The following is a 20,223-nucleotide window of genomic DNA, read 5'->3' on the forward strand; positions in this document are numbered from 1 at the left end:
CAGGAACACCACCATGCATACAGTAATGACATAAAAATCTCCTTTGGGGTGTATTTTCTAGGGTGATAGGATACTGCTGCTTTACACAGAATTGTAATCAACTTTACAACTGAGATATTGTCCAAGTAAAGAAGTTCTTCATCCTCATTAAAGCTGTGTATCTGTGATCTAAAATGTATATGATTGTTGTCAAAAAATTCATTCATTTCTTTCATTCATTGAAAGAAATACATTAGATTAAGTATGGATCATTTAACAAAAGTAAGGAGGGAAAAGAAGAAAATAAGTACATTATCACTTATAACTAGAAAACTAAGTATTCAAAAATACTCCCCACTTCTTCATTTTACCAATTTTTTTTACAACGTTTACTGAGTAAATACACAATAATGGTCTGGCTGTAGTATCAAATATTTAATTTGACACAAATCTATTAATTTAACCTATTAAATAATAGGTCATTAATTTATTTATTCTGAAATTAGTTGATAATTACATAGCTATGGGTTTCACTGAATTGTGGGAACACATGTCAAACAGACATATAGATAAAAACCAAAAGCCCTGTACAGTTATCTTCAATTAAATTGCCTGAGGGCACAGATTAAAAATCTTACATCCTCTTTAATTTGAGAAAAATGTATTTCAATTAAAAAAATAACATTTAATATCTCTCCTCCACCCAAATGTAGCTATAATTTTTTTCCTGTTGAAAGAGGGCTGTTGTTGGAGAGAGAACTGGAGGAAGAAGGAATATTCTGTATGTTCACTACCTTGAGTTTCTTATAAAGTAACAAAGGTAAGATAAAAAATAAATAAAAAATAAACATATTATATTAAAAATTATACAGTTAATCTGTCTCCTCCTTACAAATGAATCAGGAAATCTTTCATATTAAAGTTGAATTTTGCTTAATTAAAATATTTAATTCCTTACTTTTATGACAATATCTGTATATAAAAAGAGAAAAAGATTGTTCCCTAAAGCATACACGCATGCACGTATGCATGGCCCTACCCATGATTCATTTTGTATCTTTGCAGTTTTTTAATTATCCTAAAAAGTAATGTTATTCATTTAGATGAATATTATAGACAGAAGGTATGTATCATATATATTTTAATGTATATATTTAGTATGTTCTCCACAAGGAAAAAAAATCCTTTTTAGAAACCAATTTTCCTTGGTTTTCCTTGATTTGTTATAATTGGAGATAGATCAAGCTGCACAGGATGGCAATCTCATATGCAGTTTAAATTAAACAGAAATGTTTAATATTATAAAGATAATCTTATCTCCCCACCACATGTTGCTGTAATTGTTCCTGTTGAATTATATTTCTTAAATAAATATTGAGACATAAGGAGTAATATATACATTTTCATCTCTATACTTAATACTTTACTCAGAACCAAAGAAATCCTTTAACAAATTAGTTGCAATATCATGTTAATTGTTTCCATTTCTTCTTCCTTCCTTCCTTCCTTCCTTCCTTCCTTCCTTCTGCCCCCACTTTCTCATTATCCTTATGGTCTCTTTCTATAGAATTCTTCTTCTTGTCAATTGAATCTGCTAAAAGAGATAAACTTTGATAAATGTACATACACACACACATACATGCTTTAGAAATAAATATTATTTTGCCTTTGAAGAATGAGTAATATCCTCTTACAAACATTACAAATTATAATTTAATAGTTTGCATTATTACGTACAGCATGAATAATTCTGTAACCATATTGTTTTCTCTACTAATTTGCTATGATAATTTCTTTGTATCTGGAAGGAGTCAGATAAACTAAATGGCCAACCAATCCACTGTGAGAGAATTCATTCTGATGGAATTTTCTGATGATCGTGACATGCAGATTTGGTATTTTGTAATGTTTCTTGTCATTTACTTACTAGCTTTAGTTGGAAATTTACTTCTTGGTGTTGCCGTGATCCTAAATCACCACCTTCATGCTCCCATGTATTTCTTTTTGGTCAATTTGTCATTCTCTGATGTTTGCTTCATCTCAACTATAATTCCTAAAGCCATGGCTGCTTCTTTGACAAATAACAAGAAGATCTCCTATGTTGGATGTGCTGCTCAGGTCTTCTCAGTTTTCATCTTTGGAGGTTCTGAACTTTCCTTGCTTACTATCATGGCTTATGACCGTTATGTGGCCATCTGTCATCCTCTGCAATATACTCTAATCCTGAACTGGGATGCCTGTTTGCAAATGGCAGCTATTTCTTGGATAAGCAATTTGATCAATGCTTTACTATACACCTATCTCACATTCAGGTTAAATTTCTGCAAATTCAATATAATTGATCAATTTTTTTGTGATATTCCTCATCTTCAAAACATTTCATGTACTGATACAAGAATTAATCAAATTCTAATATTGGTTACATCGATTATTGTAGATTCCTTTTGCAGTGGACTCATTTTTATTTCCTATGGCTATATCTTTTTCACTGTGCTGACAATCCCTTCAGTTCAAGGCAGATACAAAGCTTTCTCCACATGTACTCCCCACCTTATTGTCTTTTCTTTGTTTTTGATCTTTGCTCTGTTCGCATATATGAGGCCCCAAAGTCTTTCCTCCCATACTTTGGATTTGCTCTCTGCTTTTCTCTACACTGTTTTGCCCCCACTCCTCAATCCCTTCATTTATAGCTTCAGGAACAAGGATATCCAAAAGGCTGTATGGAAAATGCTAATAACATAGAAGTACAAGTTTTCTGTAGATAGGTCTCTTATATTTATTTGTAAGCATGACTCATATAGCATACAATTTTGCAATGCAAGATCTCTACATTAAAGTGATCATTTTAAAATGGGTCTTTCAAACACTTAAATGTTAATTACTATCTAAATGCTGAAGATGCTAAAATACTAAAGACATGGCATAGAATTATCTCATTTTATAACCTTTTGTTTAATATAGTTTTGGAAAAAGAAAGTGAGCTTAAATGTGCTAGATGTGTACTGAATTTTATGCTGAAAATGTAGAATTTTTCCAGAAATAAAGAAGTTTGTATTGTAATTATCATACTTTGAAATAAATTATTCTGTTCCAATGAAAAGATAATATCATGGTTATGTTGAAAGGTTCCACTGGTGTTAATAATTCTGTTCCATCCTGACTTTTCAAGGTTGCATTGATGTGTTCTTTCTCCTGCTTCTGAATTGAGTCTCTATTGACATAATGCAAAGACTGATTAAAAAAAACTTACGTCATCAAGATTAAATGTTATGTTAAGAACTATGTTATATTTGTTTGATTTTATTCTGTTTTGAAAGGGAGGGATTTTTTTTTCATTTTAATGACATTAAAGAAAATTAAACATTGTTTTTAAAAAAGAGGAAATGCTTTGGGTTGTGGCAGTTCGATAATGCTAACAAGTCAAATTTTCTAGTAGCTATTCATGTTTATATGCTGATTTCCCATTAGCTTTTAAACCTCAAAAGAAAGATAATCTATATCCAGGTTATTTGACTGCCAAAGTTTTTGAAGGATGCTTACTTTATTTCTAAACAAAGGCATTTTGTAGAGTTTAGCATATCCTACATTTTAAATTATTTCTTAACTAAAACATTCTGAAGACTTCACTGATAAACTGCTTTTTAAAAGAAGCATATTTTAGAGGCCTTTCCATAGTGATTCTTTTCATTCTGAAAGAGATCCTATCAAAATGATTGGTATTTTCAAATATCTGTCACACTAATCAGGATTATTTGTTTACTAACTCAATTGACCACCTACTCCACATCTTTTTAAATTAGCATTTCAGTAAAATATATTGAGCCTTCTTTTTCTTATTGATTTCTTAAATTTTCTTCTTCTTGTTGATTTCTTAAATTAGTCATGGAACATAAAAGTCAAGATGCTAGTTGAATTAAACTATTTAGAATACCATTTTAAATATTTTTATTCATTACTTTTGACAGCCCATTTTTTGAATAAAAGACCTTACTAACTTTGCCATTAAAATGAACTATTACTTTTGTTTGTAACACAGTCATCTAGATGTTCAGAATTTACATTTTTATCCACATGTTGAGTCCTTCTCATGGACCTGAGATAGGCAGATGTGGATGTTTTGTAGCATTATAGATATTATTACAGGAGTAAGCAGTTCTGGATAAAATTGCCTTGCATACAAATGGCATTTCTTGATCTTCCAACAAAACTTTGTTGCTACTTTATCATGCTGTTGTTTGTAGTAAGTTTGTGCAATTTTCTTGTAGCAGCTAACCACTTATTATTAGTTTTAGGATGCATCAACAGAAGAACAGTATCAAGGTCATATGAAATGAGAATAGAATAGGATAGGATAGGATAGGATAGGATAGGATATAATAGAATAGAATAGAATTCTTTATTGACCAAGTATGATTGGACACACACCACTTTATACTGTTTTTATAAGAACACATTTGGAATATTATACTCAGTTTTGGTTGTCAGAATAGAAAAAAGATGTTGAGACTTTACAAAAGGTGCAGAAAAAAGCAACGAAGATTATTAGGGGGCTGGAGGCAGGAGATGGAATAGAAAATCTCCAAAATCCCTTCCAGCCCTATATTATATAATTTTAAAATGTTAGTATTTGGAAATCAGCTCTACATAGCCCCTTCTAAGCATTAAAATTATCTTCAAAACCTGCCTAAACTTAAAGCCACCAATACAAATAGTATAAGCGAGAGGTGTCTTTCTCCTTCTTATTACAATCCTTGTTAGTTTGAGTTGCTATCAGAACCAATATGAATTGTATTGAAAGTTAAACACATTTTACTTTATAGTACTGTAGGAAAAATGTACTTGGATAGGCCTAAACTGGAATTAAGACAATGTTCTCTGTGATATTAGAGGTAATCAATGGCCATCAAGGTTAATGACAATTGATGGACCAATATTCTCTGAAGTTGCCCAATTATCTTTCAAAATATTGGCCAGCATCTCATTTTATAATAACCAATTTCATATTTCAAGTTTATATTCTGTAAAAAAATTAGTTCAGACACAGATCTCCTGAAATTAGTATTAAGCAAACCCCCAAGTTCAAATATTGTGAAGAAACTTTCTTTTCCTGGCTCTATGTGCATTTTGGAGGTAGGATCAAAGTGCCTCAATCAAGAACCACAGATTGATTGAATAGAGCAAATTTGCAATGAATAATGTTGATCAACCTTTAAGATTGTGGATTGTGGAATTCCTGAGCCAGCAAGTTTTTCAGCCAGAATAAACGAACCCAGGAGTTGAAATTAAGGAAGAACTTTCCCATCTTTGTAAAAATGCTCATGTACTATAGTGCATCTTCTAACCTGAAACTTGTTATGGACAAGGAAGTTTAGAGGTATATAAAGTTGTAAAACTGGGTGCAACTTACTTAACAGTTGCCTTGCTTAGCAATGGAAATTCCGGTCTCAATTTTGATCATAGGCCAAGTATTACTTGTAAATACAAGACATAATCTAGGCATAGGAGCATGAACAGGGAGATAGGAGAGATTTGAATCACTAAGCCTCAAATGCAAATAGACAATTCTTGAATGAGCATCAAAATCAGATGAAGTCAGTATCAGATGTATAGCAGCAGAGTCCCTTCCCCTTCCCAAAAGTCCCTAACTACACTTAGCATGTGGTGTGAAGACAGCAGCTTGGTTTTTCTCCAACATGTGTGAACATAATCAGTTTGTCTATGATACAAATCATCTTATGACATGTCTGATAAGTTTGGAGGAATCAAGTAGGTTACTGAACTGCCTTTCAATTCAACATCATCCCTCTCTCTGTTCTCCATCCTGGTTATTCATGAAAGGAATAGGAAACCAATGAAACATCCCTTCCATTCTCTTATATTGGTTTTCTCTCCCACCCCCATTCATTTAACAGTTTAAGGTATTTCTGTATGCTCAGTTCTCATTGAATGATTTGAGGTATTCACTGAATCTTTAACCTCAGGGAAGTCAGGATGGAGAGGAGAAAGGGGAGGAATAGGAAAGGCAGAAGAAGGGGGGAAGAAAGAGGAGGAAGAGAAAGAAGAGAAGGGAAAGAAGGTGGGAAGAAAGAAGGAGAGAAGAAAGAGAAGAAACTGGGGGAGGAAGGAGGGAGGGAAGAAGAGAGGGTAGTAAAGAGGGAAAGAGGGAGGGAAAGAAAGAGAGAAGGAGAGTTGAAAGGAAGGAGGGAAGGAGGGAGGAAAGGAGGGAGATTAAGAGAAAAGGAAGGAGGAGGGAAAGAGGCAGGGAAGGAGGGAAGGTATGTGTGAAGGAGGGGGGGAGCGAGGGAGGGAAAGGAGGGGGAAGGAAAGGAGAAAAGGAGAAAAGAAAGGAGGGAAGGCAGGGGAGAAGGAAGTAAGGGGGGACGGAAGAAAAGAGGGAGGGAAAGATACCTAACCTTTGATGTTTATAATGATTTGATAGTATGGGAATATCTCGAAATGTAGTTGTATTGTTTGTTACAAGTTATGGATGTTGTATTTTCTTTTTACCAATAAAATCTTAAATTAAAAAAAAAATTTTAAAAAAATAACCTCCCATTTTTAATCTTCTTTTAAGCAAAAGATTTTGTCTGAGACTTATGAGACCTCTGTTTATCTTGCAACCATATTCAAAGCTATACAGCTGCTCTAGTGCATATGAAGATGTACACCTAGCATCTATCCATAGCTAGATACTAGATTATGACATAATACAAGCTGTCATGAATCATTTCCTGTTCTGTCATTTGACTGTGTATATATTATCACTCAGCAAATACTATCTCTGAGTTTATACTCAGGTTTTCAAGTGAAGGCATAACATTGGGAGCTTCACCTTGTTGAATATGCTGAGGATTCTGGTAGGGAAAGAGCTCTGAAAGGATGATATAGTGGGTCACCCTTTATCTCCTAGACATTTAAAATTAAGTTTAATAACAGCAGTGATCCAGGTCTATTCTTATTTGCTGAGAATGTCTTCTATACTATTGTTCCTTTGCCTTCTTAGTGGGAAAGAAGAGGGCAGCAGGAATTTCACTTCTACATAAAGTATTGTGATGTCATCACTCACCCTGTATTCTGCTCCTGTAGGTCATAGAAGTATTCATGGAAATAAGGGTAACAAACACTAGCAGTCTTCTTTGAAGCTCACCAGGCTTATATTATATCCTTGCTTTTAGTATTATTTTTGGCATCTAAATAAGGTGGCAGATAGCTTAATGGATATCTGTAAATCTCTGGTTACCAATCCCTAACTTAAAGGTAAATAAATTGTAGGATGAATAAGAAGACCTCTGTTCTGATAAAACGTCATGGAGGAAAAGCTGGAATATCAATAGTTGAATTTCTTTTTTATATGAAGCTTTTCATTATTTGCAAATTTTATTAATACAGTTGTGATTTCTTATGACTTCACAAACAAGATACTGTGTAAATGGTGAGGGAGCAACTTGTTGGTTTACTTTACAGTTTGGCATTTGGGAACAAAGTGAAAATGTTTCCCACACACTGTATCTAAACCTGATGTCAGCGTTCCAAATACCATGTAGAATCAAATCAGAATCGAAGGCAAAACTATGCTTAAAGTTCCAATTTAATAAAGCAGGCATGTCGGCACATAGCTATGGGATCCCAACTCTGGAAGTTACATCAGAATCCCACCCAGTTAAAAGTTCACGATCTTGTCCTCACACCCATAGTCCATCACATGGTCCAATCTTCTCCTTCCATGCTGGTGTCCATGCCCAGCTTCTTCCAGTCAGGTATGAAAATTTAGAGAAAAAGGATGACCTTGGCTTCTAGCAAAGAATGAAAACAATACATTCCAAAATTCTACTCCTTCTAATCCCCCCTCCCATTGACTATACTTAAAGAAACAGCATAATGAAATAAGAGAAAGTGTGGCAGGCCAAAATTCTAAAAGGAATATAAATGCAGGCCTGACAGGCGGCCTCTCCTCAGAAGAAAAACATTTCCTGACAAGAGAATAACATAAAAGTTAACATATAAAAAATTAACCACCTACTTCCACCCTTAGAGGACCCTTTGGCTTATCAGGAAACTTCTCGTGGAATTGTTCTACTAACTTTTCCACTTTTACATTTCAACTTTACATCCAAGTGGTTTCAGACAAAAGGTAGCCCTTCCATTGCACTAAATACTGCAAGCGACCCCTATTCAACCTAGAGTCTGCAATCTTTTCCACCTCCTATCATTATAGATGATGTTTCCCCTTCTATCTCTAAAGGATGAGAGAAAGTTTGGGTGGATGCTCTTATGCTAACCCATTTACTGGTTTCAACAAGCTACAATGAAATTCTGGGCCAAATTTCCCTAGACTTCTGGGTAGACTGAGCTGAACTGTAAATGGGCTAACTATCTTCACTATCGGGAATGGACCTAGAAATTTTGGACCAAATTCCTTGCTAGGCATTCCTAATCTTAAGCATTTGGTAGACACAAAAACTTTGTCCCCCACAAGAAAGGGGTACTGGAGTGAGTGATGGTTCTCAGCTTGCTTCTGGTAGGCTTCTGCTGCATCTGCTAGAGCCTTCTTCGTATTCTCCCAACCTTTCTTTAGTATGTCCATCCATTCATTCAAAGACATGGAGGAGGGAAGTTCTTTAGGCAGCTCAGGCATGGGAGCAAATTCCATGCCACTGGTAATCTGGAAAGGAGTAAATCCAGTGCTGCTGTGAACCGCATTGTTATGTGCCACTTCAGCGAAGGGTAGCAAGTCTGACCAGTTGTCTTGCTGATAGTCCACAAAACACAGGATGTATTGTTCCACCAACACATTGGCTCTCTCTGCTGCACAATTCATGCTGGGATGAACCTCTGAACCCAGTTCTTGTGTGGACCCCATGGACCTCAGGACCTGGCTCCAGAACTTGGCCTCGAACTGGACTCCGTGGTCTGAAATGATCCTCTTGGGCAATTCATGCAGGCAATAAATGTGTTTCACAAACATTTTTGCTAATTCCTTTGCGGACGGCAACTCTGAGCAAGCGATGAAGTGCACCTGCTTAGAAACCAAGTCCATAACTGTCCAGATTACTCTGTTTCCACTGCTGTCTGGGAGTTGCACGATGAAGTCCATTGAGACCTCTTCCCATGGTCTGTTAGGGCTGGCCACTTGTTGTAGCAGTCCAGACTGGTCTGTTGGGAGTGCCAATTTCATAGCTGTTATCAGCTTATCCTGGCTTCCATTACTATTATGCTGCGGTTTTCTTGACAAAACATCCCCCAACAAGTTTTTGGGTTCTTGTTGGACAGCTGGATTTTTTGTCTCTGCTGCAGGTTCTGGGCTCTTGGATTCAATCATCCCTGGCTGGCACTTTTCCTCCATCGGTGGTATTGGCTCCTCCACATTCATCAATTTCCTACCACTGTCTTCCCACTTTATCGTAGGTTTCCACTTGTCAAGCCATGCAAGCCCCAAGATTATTTTCTCCGGCATCTCTGGAGCAACAATGAATCTGAGAAGCTCGCAGTGGCAGCCCACTTGTAACTTCACCAGTTCAGTTACTAGCGTGGGTTGGGCCCCTCCAATTAGTGTTCCATCTACCTGTTCACCCTGAATGGGTCAGGCTAGAGGTCTTGTGCTTATGCCTAGTTGCTTGACGTGCTGATTAAGCATTGAGTGCAACTGGTGCTCACAACTGCTGCAACTTCCCCCTCCAACCCCGTCTTAGGCACTTGGAGGTTGACTTGGAAGGCGAAGGGGCAGATGGGTGTATTCACCATTGGGTCATCTTCAGCAATTTCCTCCTCCGAGGCCTCCCTCTTGGTAGGATTCTTTATCACCTTACATTGGGATTCCTCTTCAAGAGCGTGTTTGCTTTTTCCCTCCTCCGAGGTCTCCCCTTTGGTAGGACTCTTCGTCACCTTAAGTTGGGGATCCTCTTCTAAAGGTTGTTGACCCTTTTCCTCCTCCGAGGCGTCCCCTTTGGTAGGACTCTTTGTCACCTTAAGTTGGGGATCCTCTTCCAGAGGTTGGTTGCCCTTTTCCTCCTCTGAGGCCTCCCCCTTGGTAGGACTCTTCATCACCTTAAGTTGGGGATCCTCTTCTAGAGGTTGTTGGGCCAGATGACTGTTTTGTGGTGGCATCTGGGGCCTTCTCTTTTCTGCCGTGGTGGTTGGTGTGCACATTTGTGGTAATGGGGCTGGAGCCAAGCACTCTGATGCTTTGTGGCCAAGGTGACAGCAAAGGTAGCATTTTGTTGGGCCCATGAGGAAAGGGACCTAGTTACATCTCTAAACTTAGGAACCGCCTCATCACATTTTTCCACCATCCATTGTGTAGCTAGCCCCTTGGTAATCCCTTCTTCCATTGTTGAGAACCTTTCTCTATAGGAAGGTTGGGCAAGAACCTTTTGGGGCATTGCAGAGGAGACTGGAACCAATGGGGAGGTCAATCCCTTGGTTGGCCACTGCCCAGTTTTCTGCCATGGTGCCATCTGCTGAGGAAGGGCAGGTACCAATTGGAAACCTTCCATCCATGACCTGGGATTAATCCTGAGGGTGCCTGATTCACAGGTTGCAGTTCACCCAATGATGGCTGGTTAGTGGGGTTTATGTGCCAAGGCCGCCTCTGCTGGCTTGGAGGATTTCTGGCCCAAGGGCCCCTCTGCTGACTTGGGAGACTTTCCCATGTTGATGGTCCAGGAGCTACCCACTGGAATCTTAACCATCCATACTCTGGGAAGAAAGCCCAATTTAGTGGTGGCTGATAAGTGGAAGATGCTTGCCAAATCTCTTCTTGCTGACTGGGTTGAAAATCCCATCTTGCTAGGGATTCTGTCTTCAACTCAGTTACAGGGCATTGGCTCATTTCAAATATCCCCGTTTGGAAGGAGTCAAAATCTTCACTCCAGGATTTTTTCCAAGTCTTGGCTGGGGGGAAGGAGGGGTAGAATGCACTCACATTTAGTTGTCTGAAATGGTCCGGGATCTCCATCGGAGCTGACTGCGTTCATTCCTCTTCTTTGTATCCCTTACAGGCTGGGCTTGTTGCCAACGCCAATAAATTTTTAAAAGCGAAACTGCTTTTGCCTTTGCAGATTTGCAGAGGAATGTCTCATCTCAGGTTCTTATCTCAAAAGGCTTTCTCCTAATTGTTCACTGATGTTTTACGTTGACCAGTGTGGTTCTGCATTGGAGGAACAGCAAACCTCACCAGGCGCCCCCCCCCGTGAGGGAGGGGTGCTGGTGATTTATTTTGAAGGGAGAGTTGGGATGATGTCAGTCTTTGTTGCTTTGTTGCTCTTCTATTCACTCTTTCTAGAGTCTCCACATCTTTTCTACATTGTGGTAACCAAAACTGAATGCAGTATTCCAAGTGTGACTTTACCAAGGCATTAAAAAGTGTTATAATGTGTATTAACACTTCATGTGATCTTGATTCTATCCCTCTGTTTATGTAGCCTAAAACTAGAACTGGCTTTTTTGGTAGCTGCTGCATACTGCTGGCTCATATTTAAATGGTTGTCCACTAGGCCTCCAAGATCCCTCTCACAGTTATTACTATTGCGCCAGGTACCACCTATACCCTACCTGTGCATTTCATTTTTCTTGCCCAAATGTAGAACCTTATTCTTTTCATCATTGAATTTCATTTTATTAGATAATGCCCAATGTTCAAGTTTGTCACGATCCTTCTGTATTTTTTTAAATATTTTTTTTATTTTCAAACAAACACAAACACACAAAACATATAACATAAAAACCTCTTCAACTGTATACTGTGTGTCAACTGGTTACAAGGTCTTTCTGGGTCCTTTCCATAGTCATCACTTGAACTTTATCAAAAATCACATATTGTCAATCAAATATTTGTATACATTATTATTATACTTCATTTGTTTGATTATCACTATTGTTTCTCCATTTTAAACAAGACATTCTAAATATGTATCCATATATTATAATGATTCTGTAAGCGTTCCAATTACCATGTAAAATTAAATCAGAGTCGAAGCCAAAACTATGCTTAAAGTTCCAATTTAATAAAGCAGGCATGTTGGCATATAGCTATGGGATCCCAACTCTGGAAGTTACATCAGAATCCCACCCAGTTAAAAGTTCATGATCCTGTCCCCATACCCACAGTCCATCACATGGTCCAATCTTCTCCTTCCATGCTGGCATCCATGCCCAGCTTCTTCCGGTCAGGCGTGAAAGTGTGGAGACAAAGGATGACCTTGGCTTCTAGCAAAGAATGAAAACAATACATTCCAAAATTCTACTCCTTCTAATCCCCCTTCCCATTGACTATACTTAAAGAAACAGCATAATGAAATAAGAGAAAGTGTGGCAGGCCAAAATTCTAAAAGGAATATAAATGCAGGTCTGACACTTACATCTTGAAATTGTTTTGAAATGTTTGTATCTGTTATGGTTTGAAAGACTCTTCATTGGGAATATGTATGGCTAAATAAATTGATTATTATGAAGAGTTCAATAGATCCACTGTTGTATCTCCTACTTAGTAGGATTTACATTTTTGAAATAAGTTTAGGATTAAAATTTATTGTTTAAATATGTTGATGTTTTAAGTTTTTGTTGATTATATGCCACCTAAAGTTGCCTCTAGGGGAGATGGATGGCATAGATGTTAAACGAATGAAGTCAATTCTGTAGGATTCAGACACACTTTGGTTGAAATGGGAAATATAGGAAATATACATATAGCTTCTAGAGACAATGTAATTGATGCAAATCACATGGGGAAACTAGTATGTCTCCAACGTACTGAACTTGTTCGCCTACCAATACCTGTAATCTGAATAATCTTTTGGAACAATTGTTGAACAGCCAGGGCATTTTATAATTTAAATTAGTTTTTATAATTAAAAAGATAAGCAAATCAGCATTGTTCCTTTCCCAAAGAAACTAGTGGAATAGTTACAATAAAGAAAAAGATGATTGGGAAATTAAAATCCAAACAATCAAACTACTGGCCCCTAAAGACCAAACTAAAAAGAAGTGAAATTTTAAATGTATTTTATAAATACAGAGTGATAGCCAAATGCTTAATGCTTAATAAGTGCCTTCCAAAGTTTGGGAATGATGAAGGAAGATCCTCCCATTGCTTAATACATAAATCTCAAAAAGCAGTGCAGCTTCTGGGTTTCTCCAGCAGATTTCAACATTTATTGAAATACCTTCACTTAGGTAGTCAAGCTCTAATTGCCTTAATTGTCTTAAACAACAACAATATAACTGTACAAATTGGTAAATATACTTAGACAAAAACAATGCAGTGAGGATTAGTGTTCAGCAGAGTGATGGCATGAGGGGAAAAACTGTTCCTGTGTCTAATTGTTTGGCATGCAATGCCCTATGGTACCAGCCTGAGGTGTGGAGTTGAAACAATTTATTTCCAGGATATAAGAAGTCTGTAGTTATTTTCCTCTTTCACACCCAAACAATATATAGGTCTTCATTGGAAAAAAGTCTGGTTACAATTATTTTCTCTGCAGTTCTAACAATCCATTGGAGTCTGTACCTGGAAGAAAGTTTAAATTAACAGAGTTGGAAGGGACCTAGTAGGTCATCTAGTCCATCTCCCCACCCAAGCAGGACATCTTATACCATTTCTGACAAATGGCAGTCCAATCTCTTCTTGAAAGCCTCCAGTGGTGAAACCTATCCTATCTATTGTTTTACCAAACCAGACTGTTATTGAAGTACAAATGACACACTCAGTAATTCCTCTGTACAACTATATCATTTCATTGTATTTATTTTGTACAATGATAATAAAGGCTATCAACAGTTCCTAAACTTCCTAAGTTGATGCAGTAAGAATATGTATGTATGATACGTAATGTATGGTGTGTATGATGAGAGAGAAAATACAGATATAGATGAAATAATTATTTTCTTGTTTTGTAATTTAAAGATTCAATTCAGCATGACAATTATAATAATTCCCCAGGGAGTGACTTGAAACACAATAGAAAACAAGGGCAATATAACTGTTATTTCTTTTAGTTCTTCATAGCAGGGAGTTAGAATCTATGAATGAATCTATGAATCTATGAAGCATCACATTCCTATTCTTTGGTACGTATGCCCCAAGTTTGCAGTTTTAGCCCGTTATTAATCTATTTGTATTTTATTTCAAGCATTGAAGCCTTTCGCTTGGAATTTCTGCTATACCAAACCATTATATTACATGCTCTCCCTTTCCACAGATAATGTGGCAAATTATATAAGTTTAAAATATGTTACATCTTCCTTTGGGAACGTTGATTCTAATTAGGAATCCCTATGGCTAAGTGAATTGATGTAGGTCTTTTTGTGAAATTAAGAAGGGGACCAGTGCACTGTGCGTCTTTTCAAAACCTCATCTACCTGTTCCAGTAACTGGAAGTGTTTACAAGAACTCCCAAAAAAGCAAGAAAGGCATTTTACTTTGCCACAGGATGTTTGTGGTATACTTCACAAAGGTATGGTATTTCATGAAGATTTGTTTCAAAACTTACAAAACAACTGCATTCTGGGCTTTTTTTTTCCTATTTACTCAGGAACAGAAGGAGGAAACATGGAGTCATAATTATTCTTGCATAAAGCGATATTGTGCCTTCATTGCAGAATTTTAAATTTGGGGCCAAGAGAAAATATCAATCACTGGCTCTTTCAGCAGGAGCCCAGACAAGATGCTCATTTAATTCAGCTTTTTTCTTAAAGTGCAAAAAGAGATAGATATCAAATTAAAATCAATTATTTTCTTGTTTAGTAATACAGACACTCACTTCAGCATGACAATTATGATAATTCCTCAGAGAATGATTTCATAAGCGCAATAGAAAACAAAGGTGATGTAACAGTTCTTTTTTTTCCAATTCTTTAAAGCAGAGAGTTAGAATATATAAAATATTAGGAAAAGCACAAATGTATTTGCATTATCATCTTTCAATAATATTTCAAGACAGTAACTGGTAAGTAGAATACTTGTGAGAATAATTTTCATGTGCAGGATTTTAGCTATGAAAGGTTGCTTTTAGGAAAATCTATTTTTGGACCAGCCACAAGTTTTGTCTAGGGTGATACAGTAATCTTGCTACTTTTCACAGCTCTAACAATCAACTTTACAATCTGAGGTATGATTCAAATAAAGAAGTTATTTATCCTGTTAAAAATATACATGATATGAAATGTATTTGTTCGGTCTCAATGACTGCCAAGAATAAACTGAAATAAATATAGATTTATTAAGAAAAAAAATCAGCTTTATCACCACTCATAATATTATGAAACTATATGTAAGTATTCTAAAGTAGTTCCATTTCTCATTTTCTACAAAACTTTTTTTAACAAAAAAACAATTGAATCAATGAACATATAATAATGAACTGATTGTTGCATCAATATTTATTTAATGTGGCACTTGTTATATCAATCTAGTAAATCATTAAATTCTTTATTCTGCAATTGTATGCCCATTACATCGCTATTGGCTTCAGTGAATTCAGATATCATATGTTAAGAGACATGTGCATAAAATCTAGGAGAACTATACCATACTATCCAATAAAATTCTTTTTGTATGTATGTGTGTGTGTCTGTTTGTGTGTGTGTGTGTGTGTGTGTGTGTGTGAGAGAGAGAGAGAGATATGGGGGGAGGGAGAGAGGAAGGGAGGAAGAGGGGGAGATGGAGAGAGAGAGTGTTTAACTTAAGGAAATATATACTTCAATAGAACTGTCCACTCACCTTCTCCACCCTGTATGAAACTGTAAATGTTTCTTATTGAATAATGGTTACTTAAATAAATATTGAATTCCTTAATTATGTAAATGAAACTGAAAATACATACAAAGAATTGAATGGTAAAACTTATGCATTCATTTTCTATCTTATTATCAGCTTTTTAAAATTAATGTTTTTCTGGGGAAAGTAGAGACAGAAAGAGTAATATATGTACATTTTTCATACATACACACACACATACATACATACATACATACATACATACATACATACATATACACACACACACACACACACATATACACACACACACACACACACACACACACTAAACATTAGGAAAATTAAAATTTAATAATATGCATATACTGTATCATTATAATTACAATTTGAGTATTTTTTGTACCTTCATTTTCTTTACTAATTTCCTATGATATTCTTTCTATCCAGAAGTCAGAGAAACTAAATGGCCAATGAATCCATTATAACAGAATTTCTACTGATGGGATTTTCTGATGATCATGATATGCAGATTTTGTATTTTGTAATTTTTTTCATCATTTACTTATTATCCATAATGGGAAATGTCCTTCTCATTGTTGCTGTGGTTCTAAACCACCATCTTCATGCTCCCATGTATTTCTTTTTGGTCAATTTATCATTCTCTGATGTTTGCTTCATCTCAACTATAATTCCTAAGGCCATGGCTGCTTCTTTGATAAACAACAGGCAGATCTCCTATGTTGGATGTGCTGCTCAGGTCTTCTCAGTTTTCACCTTTGGAGGTTCTGAGCTTTCTTTGCTGACTGTCATGGCTTATGACCGTTATGTAGCCATCTGTCATCCTCTGCAATATACCCAAATGATGAACTGGGATGCCTGTTTGCAAATGGTAGCTGCTTCCTGGATAAGCAATTTGATCCATGCTTTGCTACACACCATTCTTACATTCAGGTTAAATTTCTGCAAATACAATTTAATTGAACAATTTTTCTGTGATGTTCCCCATTTACAAAAGATTTCTTGTACTGATACAAGAATTAATCAAATTCTAATTTTGGTTGTAGCGATCATTGTAGATTCATTTTGTAGTGGGCTCATCTTTATCTCCTATGGCTACATTTTCTTGGCTGTGCTAAAAGTCCCTTCAGTCGAAGGCAGATATAAAGCTTTGTCCACATGTACTCCTCACCTGACTGTCTTTTCTTTATTTTTGATCTCTACTCTTTTTGCATATATGCGGCCCCAAAGTCTTTCCTCCCAGACTTTGGATTTGCTCTCTGCTGTTCTCTACACAGTTTTGCCCCCACTCCTCAACCCTCTCATTTATAGCTTCAGGAATAAGGACATCCAAAAGGCTGTGTGGAGAATGCTAAAAACATAGAAGTACAAGTTTTACCTAGATAGGTCTTTAGTCTTTATTTATAAGCATTATTTGAATAGGAGAGAACTTTGCAATACAATATCTTCCAATTAAAGCAATCATGGGTCTTCCAGATGCTTAGAAATTGTAATCAACATCAAAATGAGAGAAAAATCAATTAAATATAAGGTATAGAATTGTCCCAAATATAAATCATTTGTTCAATGTACTATTGGGAAGATGCATTGGGCTTAAAATGTGTTCAATTCATACTGAATTCAATAATGAAAATGTAGAATTTATCAAGAAATTAAGAATTTTGGATGCATTGTAGCTATTATACTTTGAAATATATTCTGTTTGAATGGAAACACTTTATCATTGTAGCCTTGAACTGTTAACACTGGTGTTAATAATTATGTTCTATCATGATTTTTAGTGATGGTATTTGTTCTCTACTTCTGATTTACCTAATGCAAAGACTGATAAATATTTTTCTAGGCCATCAAGATTAAATGGTGTACTAAAAGCGAAGCTGCTTCTTTGTTTGATTTTTATCCTTTTCTGAGTGGATAGGATTTTATGAGTTATTTTATTTTTTGTTTTAAACCAATCAAAAGATCTTTAAAAAAAGAGGAAATGCTTTAGGTTGTGGCAGTTATATAATGCTAGCAAGCCAAATCTTCTTTGAAGTAACTTTCATATTCAAAAAGATATTTTCCCATTAACTTTTGTTTCTCAAAACAAAGATAATCTATATCTAGGTTCTTTGACTATCAATGTTTTTGAAGGATGATTAGTTAATTCTAAACAAATGAATTCTGTAGAGTTCACTAATATTCTGCATGTTTAACTTATTTCTAAACTAAAGCACTCTGTAGACTTCATGATATGTTGCTTTTTAAAGGAGCTTATTTAAGCTTATGTGATCTTTTTGATTCTGAAAGAGATCCTATCAAAATTATTGGCATTTTCAAATATATGTTGCACTAATCAGGACTATATTTTTATTAAATCAATTGGCCACCTACTTCACCTCCTTTAGCATTTCAGTAAAATATATTTAACCTTCTTTTTCTTTTTTCTTGCTAACTTTGCCATTAAAAAATAAACTATTAGTTTTGTTTGTAACACTGTTATCTACATCAGGGCTGTCAAACTTGCAACCCAAGGGCCAGATTCGTCATACACTGGCAACACCCACACCAGTTTAGCAAAGGTGAAAAAAGTCTCAATACATCACGTGATGCTGCCATGATGGTACAAGTTTGATACTCCTGATCTAGATGTTCAGACAGGAATTTGCATTTTTATCCACCTATCAAGTCTTTCCCAAGAAATTGGGATAGGCAGATGTGAATATTTGATGGTATTACAGATTTTGTCACAGGATGTGTAAGCTTTTGTGAGTAAAGTTGCATTTTGCAATTGACTGATGGTGAAATTGTTAATGCCAATGTGGTTGAAGTGATATTGCAATTTTGGGAGAATTGCACCCAAGGCACCTATTAGCATTGGTACTATCTTTGCTTTCTTTTACTACAGTTGTTATATTTTTATTTGCAGGGGTTTGTATTTTGTTATTTTCTACAGTTCTTTCTATTGTGCTGTCCCTGGTACTGCCATATACTCTCTCTTTCTTTAATCTTTTCTTTTAACAATTAACTCTGACATCTAATGTGACAGCTGTGTGTTTCTTTGAATTATGAAGTCTCAAAGCATTTTAGTTTCTTCCTTTTCTATTTCTTTCTCCATTTTATGATCCCACCAGTTCCGTTTTGCAGGCAAATGGTATTTCTTGCATATCTTCCAATGCACAATTGTTGTTACTTTGTCATATTGTTATTTGTAATTACTTTGTGAAATCTTCTTGCAGCAGCTAGCCATACGACCCAGTGTTTATTCAATTTACAGTATAATTATTATCATTAATCTTAGGATGGAATAACAAAGGGACGGTGTCAAAGTTACGAGAAGTATTTGTATGTTTACACTGCTTTAGTAAGACCACATTTGGAATACTGCATCCGGTTTTTGTTATCACAATACAAAAAAGATTGTGAGACTTTAGAAACAGTAGAGAGAAGAGCAACAAAGATGAATATGGGGCTGAAGACTAAAACATGATGAACAGTTTCAGGAACTGGGTATGTCTAGTCAAACAAAGAAAAGGACTAGGAGTGACATGATAGCAGTGTAATAATATTTGAGGGGCTGCCATAGAGAAGAAGGGGTCAACTGGTTCTCTAAAGCATCCGAGAGAAGGGCAAAAAGTAACAAATGGAAACTAATTAACAAGAGATCTAATCTAGAATTAAAGAAAAAAAATCCTGAGAATGAGAACAATCAGTGGAATCATCTATGCCAGGTTTGTGAAACTCCTGGCCCACAGGCTGGATGCACTGGCCATGCCCAGTTTAGTGAAGGGGGGGGGGAAAGTGATGATACATCATGTGAAACCATTGTGATATGCAAGTTTGGCACTCCTGATCTATGCCATTCACCTCTATTGGAAGTCAGAAGGGTGAAGGAGAGAAGTTAAGCCAGGCTATGCCACAGAACAGGGAATGAAGTAACTCTTCTCAATGATTTTTTTAATACCAATTTTAGTTTCCCAGAGTTAATGACCTTGTTATTGACTGTTGTATGTCCTGGTCTCTCTCTGTTTCTGTCCCTCTATGTCTTTGTGTCTCTGTCTGTTTCTGTTTCTCTCTAAGCCCTTCCCCACTACCTGAGATACCCTATGATCCAATTCCACCCCTCAAGGTCTCCATAATTTGTGTGCTTGCTTCTCCCCCTAGTCCCCACAAGCCTGTCTGTTATCACTACATTTCACAGGCCCTTTTCATCATAGATCCTGCAGGCCTTTATCTCCCTATGGAGATTCTTTCCCTACCAGATCCTTGCAGGTCTTGGCTCTTCATTTTCCATCATCCATTATGCAGTGACCTTTTGAAGATCTGCAGAACTCTAGACCTCACATTGGGAAGGAGTGCAATCCATTGTGTTTCTCAGCATTCCTGGAACACATGACTATGTTGTGGAAGCAGTCACCTTTCAGTGACATGACCAATTATTCTGAATTATTATCATTATCAGTGTGTGTGTGTGTGTGAGTGTGTGTGTGTGTGTACACACCAGGGGTGGGTTTCAGGAGGTTCGCGGCGGT

General features: G+C 36.3%; 2 protein-coding genes across 2 annotated transcripts; both read left to right on the forward strand.

Moving 5' to 3' along the window:
• Nucleotides 1-1,803: 1,803 nt before the first annotated feature.
• On the forward strand, nucleotides 1,804-2,721 carry LOC116520569 (olfactory receptor 14A16-like). Its single transcript, XM_032234818.1, has one exon. The coding sequence runs from the start codon at nucleotides 1,804-1,806 to the stop codon at nucleotides 2,719-2,721; it is 918 nt and encodes a 305-aa protein (XP_032090709.1).
• Nucleotides 2,722-16,157: 13,436 nt separating this feature from the next.
• Nucleotides 16,158-17,075, forward strand: LOC116520822 (olfactory receptor 14A16-like). The gene has a single exon (XM_032235217.1). It carries the CDS (start codon nucleotides 16,158-16,160, stop codon nucleotides 17,073-17,075), a length of 918 nt encoding a protein of 305 aa, XP_032091108.1.
• The last annotated feature ends 3,148 nt before the right edge of the window (nucleotides 17,076-20,223 follow it).

Source organism: Thamnophis elegans, chromosome Z (genome assembly GCF_009769535.1).
Source record: "Thamnophis elegans isolate rThaEle1 chromosome Z, rThaEle1.pri, whole genome shotgun sequence".
Classification (NCBI taxonomy): domain Eukaryota; kingdom Metazoa; phylum Chordata; class Lepidosauria; order Squamata; family Colubridae; genus Thamnophis; species Thamnophis elegans.